Genomic DNA, 15,095 nt, shown 5'->3' with positions numbered 1-15,095 from the left:
TGCGAAATATGTATAAGTAATAAGGAGGATCACACTCACTGTTAATATGGAGCCTTTTCTCCAGTTGAACGGTTAATAGTGCTTTATTTTAATGAGATCCACCTATGCTGCCTAGTGTGAAGGTGTTGAGATGACGTATGTTTAATATGGACGTTTCCTTTAAATATGTGGCTTTGGGTGTCACTTCTTATTGATTTGGGGGGGGGGGGGTGAGGATTGTTGTTGCGCGAGCGTCTTCTTTGGTTTTGTGTTCCAGGGGCTTGTTAAATCCCCCTCTTGGTGTGTATCCCGTCCGGTGCCTGTAGGGGGGGGAGCCTTGCTGTTGTGCGCGAGTGTCTTCTTTTTTTTTGTGTGCTAGTTTCGTGTGCAATGGGTTTCGTGCGGTGCCTGCCTTTGACTACTTTTTTCTTTGCCTTTTCCTTGCGGCGTCTCATTTCTTTGTCCTCTTTTTTCTTTGCTCACTGGTTTTTTCTGTGGTCTTGTCCGCCTCTCGCGGCCCTTTCTTGCGCCTGCGCAGTACCTCTTTTTGCAGCTACGGCCCATGGCCGGATATGCCTGCGTCCATCATCCGGTTTAGCATTCTCGGTTAGTAATATGGATTGTCCGTTCTTATTGCTTATAGTACATCTGCTGACTTCTTAGTCATCCTTCAGTACATTTTGTATATTACATCAGCTTTTCTTCTGGTACATTCTTTACTTGACCATCTCAGTACTTTTCCTAAACCAATTCTTATATTTTAATATACACACTGCAGACAAAAACACTGTTACATTTGAATTATTCTCTCACATTCCCCCATCTCCACTAGTTTGGACTCAAGATGAGAGAAGGGGTGCCAGCTTTCAAACTTCCTGTGCTCCCTTAAACCTCAGTAACAATCCCTTAAACCTTCAATAACAATCCGCTCACCCATTCTCTCCTCCTGATGGCTCAGAGACCAAACATCTCCCCTCTCTGGTTGAGCCAGTAGGGAGTAAAAGATCTCTGTCTGGCCGGCCGAATTCTGGGAGAATAAAATCACTGCAAGTCACACAAACAAAATCAATAATGGCAAGCAATAGTAATGTAAGAAAAAAAAACCAAAATTAAACCATAACATTAATATTCACAAAGTAAATCAAGAGTAAATAGTGAAATCAAAACCAGAATAACCTATAAGGGCTCACACTGAAAAGTCAGGTGTTTCACTTGGTGAAAGAGAAATGTCGTCTTGGGAGAGCAACTTTTCCAGAAGAAGCATTTGGTTAACAGAGGAGTCAAGCGTGAGCCGTTATAAGAGAAATGAAAAAACGAAGGATTGGGATACAACAAATGAAGATAAGACCCAAAAAACTCAAAAGAACAAGTACAGCAATTTCAGTGTGAAAAAAATATGAACCCCAATCACCAAACCAACTTTTTAACCACTCTGTCCACTGCCAAGGGACAACACCTGAGTTTTTCTTAAGTTCACGAGATAATCCTTCCAACTTGCTAAGAGCCTGCGTGAATGAACCATTTGGGGCCGTGTTATTTGGAATAAACGTACAACAGGCTCCTTTAAACATGACACAACCACCTCCTTGCTGAGCTAACAGCATATCCAAAGCAATCCTGTTTTGCCAAGTCATTTCAGTAGTAGCATGAAGCTGTTCTCCTAGTGCCTCAAAGGCATCTCTACTGTAATTAATAAAACGTTGCTGATTGAAATAAATATAATTAATCCACTCCAAGTTCTTATTTGGGGTTATCCAGAGGAAAATAGATTCTAGGCCAACTTTAACTTCATTTCTAGCCTTATACTCATTGGGAATGCCCCTAGGCTGGCCAATACGATCTATATACACCCCGGGGTAGGAAGGATCAAAATCAGAAACATCAGAAACAGAACGTTTAGGGCGTGGAATTATTGGTACTGCAGGAGACTCGGGAACAATCAGAATATCATGTGCTAACATAACACGAGCACAAAGGCCATCCCAATTGAAAGGAAGAGTGGGACGTAAATGCAGCTGGTCTGTTTGTGAATGTGGACCGCACATCCACCAGATGTCTGCCAACGGAATATCCGGTTTTATGAAATATGTAGGTTCCAGGGTTAATCCAGTACCTCTCTCAAAGTAAACCACTGAATTAATTTTATAAATCACAGAGCAATTTCCAGTAAATTCTCCAACAGAAACATCACCATGTCTTTGATAACACACATAAGACATTCCTGGAGGTATAACCAAACGACCGTGCGGAGCAGATTGTAACGTCTGGGGCCATATTCCCGTATACCTACAAGTTTCATAAGAAGAATTCCGAAATAAAGATGTGCCCATGTAAAACAAGCAGGTATAAGGACACATGGGAGTGGTGTCTTGATTAAAGGCTAAACGATAGACTTGAATGAGAGAGGGGCAACGACGGGATCTAAGCTTGCACGAAGAATTGAAATACTTGTCAATCAACTGTGAAATATTAGCATTAAATTTCTTACAGGTGGATATGTTGTAAGGCAAATCGTGAACAGTATAAACAGGCTTTGCAAAAGAACAAGCATAACAAGATTCTGTCCGATGTTGGGTAACAGTATAGTTCATTAATGCCCACCAAGTATTATCAGTCCATGTTCTTGTGAGAATAGCCTGAGTTAGGCTGTGTTTCACTGTTGATGATGCAAAGTCTTCATTGTAAGAAGAAAAAAGAAAGAACAGTCCCACCAGTGGAATCAGTAGAATAGCTATTAAAGAGTAAAATCCGACTTTGGACATGGTTATTAAAGTGGAACGTCAGTTTTTCGGCAATGAATCCAGGAGTCGATGCCTTCAACCTTTACTAACGTGGAGTGTTGCCAACAAGACTTGATGTGGACCCTTCCACCTAGGGTTGGTGCCAGTGCTTTCGCTGAGCGTCTCGAACCAGGACCCAGTCACCAAGGGCAATGCTCTCAGCGGGAGGTTTGGAAGTAGGCTCAGCTCGCCATTGCTCCTTCACCTGCCGGTGGATCGAGTTCAAAGTCCTTCAGAGACCTGAAAGATAACGAAGAAGATCACCATCAATCATTTCCAAATTCACCCTTCCACCCTGGCATGGGACATGGCATTGGTCTACCAGTCAGGATCTCGAAAGGAGACAGGCCTAAATGGCGATGGGTTTTGCCCCTCATTGCTGCTAGAACTTAAGGAAGGGCATCTGGCCAGGGCAGGTGAGTCTCTTCATAAGCCTTTGCCAACTTAATTTTTATGATTTGCTCGCTTAATCATTCCACCTCTCTGGGGGTGGTATGCACAATAGTGCTTAAGATCAACTTGTAGCCATTCTGCTAGATGATGTACTACAGCATTTACAAAATGTGAGCCATTATCCAAGTGCAATTTTCTAGGAATACCCCACCTAGGAATTATCTCTTTGACCAGTCCCTTGGCCACTAATTTTGCATCCACATGCCACCTTGAAAACATATCAACTATCACTAGACAATATTTGTAACCCTTTGAAGGTGTTAATTCAGTGAAATCCATTTGGAGGTGGTCAAAAGGACCATCAGGCATAGGGATAACAGAAGCTTCCGCCTTGTTGCCTTTCCCTATGTTATGTTTCATAAAAACCGTACACTTCTGACAGAATTTTGCTGCAAAAAGGGTGAATCCAGGGGCCCTCCAAAACCACTCGACTAGGGCCACCATAGTGTCCTTTGATGCATGGTCCAATCCATGTGCTGTTATTGCAAGACCTGAGAAAGCAGACTTGGGAAGATAAGGTTTGTTAGTCAGGGAATGCCTCCACACACCCCTAGGGTCCATTTTCCAGGTATGGTGTTCTGTATCAGTAGCACCTGTTTGAAAAAGCAATACATTAGTTTTGCTTGTGCACTTGGCCAAAGTTTGCAGCAAAATTAGGTTATAATGTGGTGCATTGGGCCATCCAGCGGCTTCCTTTGCCCAATAATCAGTGAGCGTGTTTCCTTCGCTCACAGGATCTTTTTGTCCAGTATCAGTTTGACACTTAACCGACGCTACACGTGCAGGTAACATGATGACATTTAGCAAATTTTCAACTAAGTTGTGATGCTGGATAGGCTTTCCCGTACTAGTTCTGAACCCTCTCACTATTGTGACATACTCCAAAAGCATAGCGCTCGTCAGTATTGATGGTAACTGCATGGAGCTGACATGCTCGTGCCAATGCAAAGATTTCTGCAGCTTGCGCCGACCAGCTTGGAGGGAGCTTGGCTCCTTCCAGCAGTCTCTCATCCCACACAACAGCATAACTTACAGCGGGAACTCCATTTTCCAATCGCCATGAACATCCATCCACAAGCACCACACACCTAAAGCCCAGATGATCTTCTTCTAAATCAGGCCTCAGCTTTGTCATCCTTAGAATAACTTCTTCGCAATCGTGTGGCTGTCCACTGGCAATAGTGTCGCAGGATTTAAAGTGGAGCACCTTTCGAGTGTCACATTCGCCAGTGTGAGTAGAACATTCTGATAGTGAGTGAGACGTGCGGATGTTAAATGTGAAGTCCTGGCTTGCACAAGAATGGAGTGCACAGCATGTGGCACACGAACAACAAGAGAACACAACATCGGCACAGGAAAGCACCACTTCTGTAGCAGCCGCTACAGCTCTCAAGCAGACAAGCAGGGCCGCCGCCACCACTTCGTCTTCTTCAATAGTATGCAACAGGTCTCTTTTTGTCTCCATGGTCTTGTGTCAGGGCCGCAGTCGTGAAACCACGTCTCTCGTCCACATATATTTTCCTATAGTCGGGTATACCCAAAACAGGAGTTGTCATCAAAGCTTGTTTGAGATCAGTCAGAGCCTTCTCAGCCTCCTCCGTCCAAGTGATTTTTTCAGTCGGGGCTAATCTCTTCCCATGAGCCAAATCCTAATAGTGAGAGCAGCTGCTGCTTTGTCTCTGGCCTAAGCATTTTCTGAATAGCTTCCACTCTTTTGTCTGAAAGAGATCTCTCCCCAGGTGTTAACATATGACCAAGATAGTGCACTTTTTTTGCTTAACCAGTAACAGCTTGTGTCCATTTTTGGCCAAAAATTCAATTCGTTTTTGTCGTGTCCGTCTTGTATCTGAACAAAGCAACAGATCATCCATGTATTGAATGAGTGCTCTTCTCCCCTCAGGTGAGTAGCACTCAAGGTTGAGAGTTACTTCCTGACCATAGAAACGAGGTGATTCAGTGTAACCTTGTGGCCTAACCGTCCATGTCCAGCATTTAGCCCGGAAAGTAAAAGCAAACCAATACTGACAATCTGGATGAACAGGAGCAGAAAAGAAAGCATTAGCTAAATCAATGACAGAAAACCAGCTTGCAGTCGAAGGAATGGTGGAAAGAATAGTTGCGGGGTTGGGAACAATGGGAGTTCTTGGGCGAACTGCTGCATTCACCGCTCGCAAGTCCTGTACAAACCACCAGGAACCATCAGCCTCTTTTACAGGTTAATTAGGGGAATTCACTGGAGAGTAAGAAGTTTCAACAATCGCACCTTTGGCTACTAATTCGAAATGTACCCTGGCTATGCCATCCTCTGCCTCTCTAAAGAGTGGATACTGTGCTTTGTCATGTCTGTAATGTGACTTTGGGTGGACAACGAGAGGTTCAACTTCCTTTATCCGGCCAAAATCATTTTTCCCTTGTTCCCATAGATAATGTGGAATGCAGCCCAACCATAAAAATTCAGACTGATCATGTGGTGTAAAAGTAGAGCCTGTCTCGAGCAATCTCTGAACTCCCCACACTTATAAGTAGAAATACAACTTCCTCGTACCATCATCCAACTTCCATTCTCCTTCTGTCACTTACTGCCTATCTGACCTATTTTCTTGTTGCGTAACCCATGGACCCACATCTTGTTTTACCTAGGGAGAACATGTGGGGTGGACCCACCACAGTACCAGGGGTTTTGAGTGTCCAGTAACTGAACTGCTGCTGCTGCCTTCTGATCTCCGATGTACAGATGAGAAAGAAGGATGGTTTCCATGCGAGTCCCAGCCATTTCAAAACCATTCTCCCAGTCATAGTCCACGTCTGAACCGAGCAATCTAGCAGTACAGTGAATAATCTGCTGAAGAGCTCCAGTCTTAGTCTGCTGAGGGCTGCCTGGCCATCACAAGACAAACCTGTCTCTACTGATTTATGTGTTATGTTCCATCCATCCATTTTCCAACCCGCTGAATCCGAACACAGGGTCACGGGGGTCTGCTGGAGCCAATCCCAGCCAACACAGGGCACAAGGCAGGAACCAACCCACCACAGGACACACACAAACACACCCACACACCAAGTACACACTAGGGCCAATTTAGAATCGCCAATCCACCTAACCAGCATGTCTTTGGACTGTGGGAGGAAACCAGAGCGCCCGGAGGAAACCCACGCAGACACGGGGAGAACATGCAAACTCCACGCAGGGAGGACCCGGGAAGCGAACCCAGGTCATCAGATCTCCTAACTGCGAGGCAGCAGCGCTACCCACTGCGCCACCGTGCCGCCCTATGTGTTATGTTTCATTTGAAAATGTGCACTGAGCTCTGAGTCTGTCTAATGAGGACTGCAGTATGTAATAAATAATATAAGAAATACTGACGTGAACAGGCACCTTGGGATACTATTACTGTAAATCGTCACATTGTCATTTTCACTAAGTGAGTCTCACATTCAAGATTTCCCTTTAAATCTCTTTCTCCTTCTCACCAAGTGAAGACAAACTTTCACTTTTGTTTCTTCTCAAGTCACTTCCTTGTTTGTCTGACTGATTCTCTCTGCCTGCCTCTCCTCAAACTGACAATGGCCGAAGCCCAGCTGTGTGGATTACAGGACAAGTTCACCTGCTCGCTGTGTGTGGACACCCTGACTGACCCTGTCTCAATCCCCTGTGGTCACAGTTTCTGTGTGAAGTGCCTAACAGACTGCTGGGATCAGAGCCAAGAGTGCAGCTGTCCTCAGTGTAAAGAGAACTTCACCATGAGGCCTGTGCTGCGAAAAAACACACTGCTGAATGAAGTCATCAAGAAATTAAAGAAGACAGCAACCAGTCCTCCTTCTCCACTTGCTCTGTCTCAGAATTACGCCAGCCCTGGAGATGTGGAGTGTGACGCCTGTACTGGGAAGAAATTCAAAGCAGTGAAGTCCTGTCTGAGCTGCATGGCCTCCTACTGTCAGACTCATCTGCAGCCTCACTTTGAAATAGCAGTCTGGAGGCATCACAAACTAGTTGGTCCTGATGGAAATCTACAGGAGAAACTCTGTGCACAGCATCAGAAATGCTTGGAAATATATTGCAAAACTGAGGAGACTTGCATCTGCTTAATGTGTGGAATGACTGAACACAACCATCATGAAAAGGTTGCACTGGAGGCAGAAAGAGAAGAAAAAAAAGTGAGTGGGATTTAGTGTTTATTAGAAACAAAAAGTCAAAATCATGAAGCGATACGTAAATGTAGTTTGGTAGTGAAATCTGCTCATTCCTTTGGTGAGTCTGAATTGGCTTGTAGGGAAATGAGGCCTATCCTGGTGAGGCTGACTGCAAGGCATGAAACAGCCCAGGATGAAAAGGCCAAGATTTCCAAGTCAGCTCAAGTGAGCAGAGTGCTTGCAGTAAACCCAGATGAGTTTCTTTATGCTCTGATCACTGTTGGTTTAAAGAGGCCTCTTTAATTAAATGACACATTATAGTCACACGTCAAGCTTTTTCAAAATGAAGCCTATGAATTTTCAATGTGCGTAGATTTTTAAGTAACTTTGCAGGATAAATGTCCTATAACCCACATCCCGAAGCACTTTTAAAAACTATTAAAGAGCTTCAGCCAATTCTACGCAATGATGAAACGCTAAAAAATGTAATTCCAGAATCTCCCTTCCGGGCATACAGACATCTGCCAAACCTGCAGCCACTAATTGTCAGAAGCTCCCTGAGTGAACAGAAACAGAAAATGGCACAACTCCCTAAAAAACATGTGCTCACATTTCTAATACAGACCGTGTAGTTATAGCACACTGCCGACTAGAACACCCCACACTATGCGACTCTTCAATTCCACCTGGGGGGGTAAACGTTAACATTATTCAAAGTTATTGTCTGTCTGTATACCTGCATTGTTATCACTCTTTAACTCTTTCAGGGCTGATGTCGACTTTTGTCAAAATTCAGGGGTAGGGGATGGTAATCAGCTGTAAACTGCAACAAAACTCGCCCTTACATTTTAGTTCGACTCTCTTTGGTAGAAGGATAGTTACATAGCTTTGTCGATTTAACCTCAAATACCTATGCGTGTGTGAGTAGCGAAGAGCAAACAACCTCTAAAATGGCATTGACATATGGCGAGAGACCAAAGCAAATGTGCAAAGCAAAATACTCCATGGACGTTTCACGTAATTTCATTGAATAGGACTCTGACTTGTTGGACTCCAACCTGTAGATGGATATCAAAAATGACAGTGAGGTACCAGCTGATTGTGGGGCTGAACATTTTCATGTAACGTTCACCTTGGAGGACCAACACATATGATGACAAGAGGTACAAACCAGATTGCGTGACACTGCGACCACCACCCACCTGCTGTGCGAAGACAGCCAGGCAGCCGGCCCACCGTGCATTCCTACTGCCCATCGAGGTGCCCCTGCATAGTGACTATCGCCAGAGATGCCAAACATGCGCCAACGGCATCCACAGCACTTATCAACAGACATTTTATGTTGATTTATGTGTGAAATGTTGTTTTATGTGTTTTCCAGAAAACTGAGTTTTTTTGGAAAAAATATTCAACCCTCAAAGAGCTAATTTAATATTGTTCTTTATCAGTAAGCTGCTGCTGGAGTATGTGAATTTCCCCTTGGGATTAATAAAGTATCTATCTATCTATCTATCTATCTATCTATCTATCTATCTATCTATCTATCTATCTATCTATCTATCTATCTATCTATCTATCTATCTATCTATCTATCTATCTATCTATCTATCCATCCATCCATCCATCCATCCATCCATCCATCCATCCATCGGGGTCATTTTCCTGCAGATCATCCAATGTGGTCCATCTCATTCTCTGTATGAAATGTCCTGACACTGTGAGGGAGAAACTGGACAAACAATCTGCCAGAGAATGAATTTCCACAGTTCTTCTGCTCTGAACCAGAAGAACTACCATTGAAAGGGCTGCTCAAATCAAACAAACAGCTTCAAAATACCTCAGTAGGGTCCAGAGAGATGCCCCCAACCTTCAGCTTTCTCATCACTAACATGAAATGACTGTACAATTCTAAGAGAAGCTCACATCTGGACAGGCATGAAAGACATGTTCCACAAGGCCTGATCACAGCCTTTGAAAGAGCTAAAGATATAACAAATCACTCAAACAAGCACAGTGGGGCTGATTAGATCTATAAACAAGGAAGGTTTCAATGAGGAAAGATATCTTCAAATGAATTTTCATTATTTAAGATTATTTGCCAGCCATTAAATACTAGATGTCAAACCGACAACATGAACAATTGAAATCTGTGTTCAAAACACAAAGCTTTGGGTTCAGAATAACCAGGAGAGAGAACTCTGCATAACTTAAGAGTCCAGCTAAGTAATTCCTTAAAAAGATGCATCATGTGGGGAGGCAAAATGGGGGGGTGGGGGGATAAAGGGGGGAGAGAAGGAGAGCAGGTTATATCTAATCTATTCTTGTAATTTTTATAATTATAAATATCAATGCAACAATAGGCTAAAATGCAAAAACTCATGGGGAATCTTGAAACTAAGATTAAAACTGCCTCATTACCAATTAAAACTATAAAATGACATTAAAAACTCAGAATCAATGTCTCCCTGATGGGACAGTTAACTTTGTGAGTTGGAATGTTAAAGGCCTGAATCACGAATTAAAGAGAAAGAAAGTATGCTCTCACCTAACAGGCTTAAACGCTAAAATAGTATTTCTACAGGAGACCCACTTACTAACCAAGGATCAGTTCAGATTACAAAAAGACTGGACTGGCCAAATGTTCCATTCTAGCTTTATAAAGAAAACTAGAGGGGTGGGAATTCTCATACATAGAACAGTTCCATTTGTAGCATCAGATGTAGTGTCGGACCCTGAAGGGAGATATGCGATGGTCATGGGCAACTTATATAACAGTAAAATGATTTTGATAAATGTTTATGCACCCAATGTTGATGATAAGGAATTCATGCAAAATCTATTTGCATCCATTCCCAATGTGAACACTCATAAAATTATAATGGCTGGGGACTTTAATTGTGTTTTAAATCCACTCTTAGATAGGACTCCTGGGACAGGGGGGACGACGACATCTAATACTGCAAAGATAATTATACAGTTTTTGAATGATCACAACTTATCAGACCCCTGGAGGTTTCTTAACCCAAACTCAAGAACATATTCGTTCTACTCACCAGTGCATTATAGCTACTCAAGAATTGATTATTTTTTTATAGATAATAATTTCCTGCCTACAATTAAATCATGCAAATATGACACAATTGTTATCTCTGACCATGCCCCTCTAGTCTTGGAGCTAAAATCATTAAGCCCCTCACACTCACCTCGCAGATGGCGCCTTAACCCTCTTCTATTGGCAGACGAGAACTGCACAGAATTTATATCCAAACAAATCAGCTTCTTCCTAGAGACAAACACGTCCACAGAGGTTTCTGCAGGAACACTCTGGGAAACTCTAAAGGCCTTCTTAAGAGGACAGATTATTTCATATCTTTCCCACAGAAATAAATTAGAAACCAAGAAAGTGTCAGAGCTAAGAAATGAAATTACTAGAATAGATGAAGAACAAGCCAGGCGTCCAAGTGAAGCTCTTCATAGGAAAAGGCAGGCCCTGCATACAGAACTTAACATCTTAACAACTAAAGAAACTGAACAACTTATTTATAAGTCTAGACAGCATTACTATGAACATGGAGAAAAAGCTAATAAGCTTTTAGCTCAACACATTCATACACAAGAAGTTCACAATGCAATACCAGTAATCACCAACAAGAATGGAGAAGAAATCATCGACCATAATAAAATAATGCACACATTTAGAGATTACTGTAAGTCTTTATATTCCACTGAGCCCAAAGAAGACAACACACAATCTAATGCATTTCTGGATACATCACAGATACCACAAATAGATGCTTTAAGTGCTGAGGAACTGGATAAACCTCTAACGCTAACAGAATTACTAGACGCTATAAAGTCACTACAAAGCGGGAAATCATCAGGCCCTGATGGTTACCCCGTAGAGTTTTATAAGAAAATCTCCACTCAGCTAGCTCCACTCTTATTGGCAACATTTACAGAAGCTAGAGACAACCAAATACTACCTCAAACATTTCGACAAGCATTAATCACCGTCTTTCCTAAACAAAATAAGGACTTGTTACAATGTGCATTATATAGACCAATTTCACTCCTGAATAATGATGTTAAGATACTCTCAAAAATCCTAGCTAGAAGGATGGAGAAACTGCTACCCTCGGTAATATCACAAGATCAAACTGGATTTATTAAAGGCCGACACCTATCTTCAAATCTCCAACGCTTGTTTAATGTTATATATTCACCAGCAAAATCAAACACCCCAGAGATATTACTATCATTAGATGCAGAAAAGGCATTTGATATGATTGAATGGAATTACCTTTTCACTGCATTGGAGAAATTTGGGTTTGGCCCGAATATTTGTGCATGGATCAAACTACTGTATACCAATCCAGAAGCTTCAGTTTGTATTAATAACATTTGCTCAGACTACTTTAAACTAGAACGTGGTACCAGACAAGGATGTCCCTTGTCGCCACTGTTGTTTGCAATCGCTATTGAACCACTGGCGGTTCACTGCCGAAATTCTTATCAGATAAAGAGGATTGTCAGAGAAGGACTGGAACAGAAAATTTCTCTATATGCAGATGATATGGTCTTATATATATCAGATGCAGAAAACACTGTCCCCGCTGTTTTTAACAGCACTAACAGAATTTCAAAAGATATCTGGTCTTAGAATTAATCTGAATAAAAGTATACTCTTTCCAGTGAATTCACAAGCATATAATATTAGATTAGACACCCTACCTTTTACCATAGCAGATCAGTTTAAATACCTAGGGGTAAATATCACAAGTAAACATAAAGCTCTTTATCAACAAAATTTTGGCGTCTGTATGGAAAAAATTAAGCAAGACTTGCATAGATGGTCAACCCTTCATCTCACTCTAGCCAGAAGAATTAACATTGTTAAGATGAATATCCTTCCTAAACTTCTCTTTTTATTTCAAAACATTCCAATATATATCAATAAATCGTTTTTTAAACAGTTAGATTCAATAATAACCTCATTCATTTGGAACTCAAAACACCCACGTATCCGAAGAGCGACCCTACAAAGACCTCAGGCAGAAGGTGGCATGGCTTTACCTAATTTTCAGTTTTATTACTGGGCAGCAAACATACAAGCCATAAAAACCTGGACACAAATAAATGAACATACACAGGCTTGGTCCGCAATAGAAGTAAAATCCTGTAGTACTTCTTTATATTCCCTGCTCTGCTCTCCAATAAATGAAAGTTATCGCAAATATACTAATAACCCAATTGTGCTTTACTCACTCAGAATATGGAACCAAATTAGGAACCATTTTAAGATGGAAAATCTTTTATCAGTGGCACCTCTGCAAGAGAACCACCTCTTTCAACCTTCGCAAGTTTTGGGATTAAAATGCTTAGAGATCTTTATATAGACAACATATTTACATCTTTTGAAAAATTACGTTCAAAATTCAACCTCCCAGCTACACATTTCTTTTACTATCTTCAAATTAGAAATTTTGTTAAACAGAAATTGCCCGATTTTCCCCACCTTGCACCCTCCACAATGCTGGAAAAAATACTGCTCAATTTCGAGGAAACAAACACTATTTCCGCAATATATAAAATCTTATTAGAGTCCCTACCTTTCAAAGATCCAAGAGGACATTGGGAAGAAGATCTCTTAATCAATATATCAGAAAAGGAGTGGAAGGTAGCAAAGCAGAGAATTCACTCGAGTTCTATATGCGCAAAGCATAGAATTATTCAACTAAAAATTATATATCGAGCCCATCTGTCTCGCTTAAAACTGTCCAAAATGTTTCCAGGCCAGGATCCAACCTGCGAACGCTGCAACCAAGCTCCTGCCTCACTGGGTCACATGTTTTGGGCCTGCACCAAACTAACATCATTTTGGACAAAAATTTTTAAGTGCCTCTCAGACAGCCTTAGTATCACAATCCCTCCTAATCCATTAACAGCTCTGTTCGGTGTTCTTCCAGATGGACTTGAATTGGAGAAGGACAAGCAAACTGTGATTGCATTCACTACACTTTTAGCACGCAGACTTATTTTGTTAAATTGGAAGAATCCTAATTCTCCTCTTATAAGTCAGTGGGAAACCAATGTTTTATATTATTTGAAATAGGAAAAAATCAAATTTTCAGTTAGAGGATCTGTACAACATTTTTTCAAAACGTGGCAGGATTTAATCAATATTATTTTAGAATAAGAGAAATAACTATTATTGAATTTAACTCCCTTCTCCATCTCTTATTTACATAGATATTTACTTTTCCCTTTCTTTTGTTTAATGTTGCCTTATTAAAAAGCCTTAAGCAATTTTCCTTTAGCTAAGCTCTCCTTCTCAGGGGTGGGGTTTGATTTGTCTTCAAATTTGTTGGGTTATAAATTGATCTGTTTGTATGGAATGATTACAATGAAAATTAATAAAATAAAAATATTAAAAAAAAAAAAAAAAAAAAGATGCACCATGTTCAAGCAGTCTTGATCCACTCTTGTGCTCTTTTGACAGCATGTTGTTTGCTGTGCGCCTTTGCAAGGCAGGCACTGTGTTCTCGTATTAATAACCCGAGTCATTCCACCATTTTGAAAGCAGGGATATTGTCTGCCTCACTTCAGCAATGCTTTCTTTTATACCATGGCTTGATGGCTATTTTTAGTCAAAAATCAGAGGATTAAGAACTTACCCTTGGTGGTCTTTCTTTTCTGTCAACCATAAGTTACTTTAAGCTAATTGTGAGGTACAAGTTAAGAAACAAGTCCCTAAAAGCCCCTATTTCATATCACAAGCACACATCCTGATTATCTTATCAGGGCTTAAACATAAACCTTTTTAAAAGATAATACCTCTGCCTATTGGTTACTACACATTTGCATTTTTTTTTCCCAGAGTTCTCTGCATTAGCATGTTTATTTGCATCCTAGGATTCAATGCTGCGTTACAATACATTTTTATTCCCATCAATTTGATTAGCTTTTTGCTCAAAGGGATAACAGATCTAGTGGATTCTTTTTCTAAAGTTATCTCAAACTACTTGCCCACAATGTCTTCTGCTCTTCAGTTCCCTTCTCACTGGCCCCTCCATTACTTGTCTTCATTCACCTGTATCTGCTCTCTCATCCTATGTCTGACCCTGACTGGACAGTGTCATTTCTAGCTCAGTTGCCTGCTTGTCACCACGTCTTGTCCTCTGCTTGCATTTGTCTTTTGTGGAAGAAATTAAATTTAGACATATTAACAGAATCTTATCTTAAATTTAGAACCTCTTACTATTAGAAACCAGGCAGGAGAAGAACCGTTCTATTCTTCTTTTAATGTCACTTCAAGAAGAGGGAGCATTCTCACAAGCAGTCTATTGCAGCCTGGTCAGAATGGTCAACATAGTAAATGGTAGAGTTCTGTTTAATAAGCAAATGAATTTACATACCTGTGTCAATCAATGCATACATTTACTCTGGTTGGTTCTTCAGCTTATACCCAAAAGACATATAAAATAAAAGTCAATCTTATTATTTCTTTGGTTCTTCTTATACCTTTGAGTTGAGCTACCGCCCTTGAAATGTCTGTGCTTATAACAATTGTCCATTCTCATTTATAGGATATCTGCTGATCTCTTAGTCATCTCTTAGTTATCCTTCAGTACATTTTTGCATATTACATCGGCCTTTCTTCTGGTACATTCTTAACTTGACCATTTCAGCATTTTTCCTAAACCAATTCTTATATTCCAACTAGGGGGCTTTGCTCGCCAACCAAAGTGCTGC

The 15,095-nt window shown here is 41.1% G+C and overlaps 2 protein-coding genes across 16 annotated transcripts in view; one reads left to right on the top strand and one right to left on the bottom strand.

Moving 5' to 3' along the window:
* Nucleotides 1-15,095, bottom strand: part of LOC114641130 (tripartite motif-containing protein 16-like protein) — a 353,855-nt gene that overhangs the window by 279,771 nt on the left and 58,989 nt on the right. The gene's annotated exons all lie outside the window — the stretch shown is intronic.
* Nucleotides 1-15,095, top strand: part of LOC114641128 (tripartite motif-containing protein 16-like) — a 377,528-nt gene that overhangs the window by 336,254 nt on the left and 26,179 nt on the right. Inside the window, exon 1 of one of the 5 annotated variants that reach the window (XM_051925847.1) lies at nt 6,704-7,367. The exons of 3 other annotated variants lie outside the window; for them this stretch is intronic. In XM_051925847.1, the coding sequence (XP_051781807.1) occupies nt 6,777-7,367 (591 nt within the window). In that variant the 5' untranslated portion in view covers nt 6,704-6,776. Of the gene's footprint in view, nt 1-6,703; nt 7,368-15,095 lie in introns of those variants that run through there. One more of the 5 variants, XM_028790236.2, reaches the window with a different exon arrangement.

The sequence above is a fragment of the Erpetoichthys calabaricus genome, chromosome 4 (assembly GCF_900747795.2).
Source record: "Erpetoichthys calabaricus chromosome 4, fErpCal1.3, whole genome shotgun sequence".
NCBI classification, from domain to species: Eukaryota; Metazoa; Chordata; class Cladistia; order Polypteriformes; family Polypteridae; genus Erpetoichthys; species Erpetoichthys calabaricus.
This window is presented reverse-complemented; position numbering and strand designations above follow the sequence as displayed.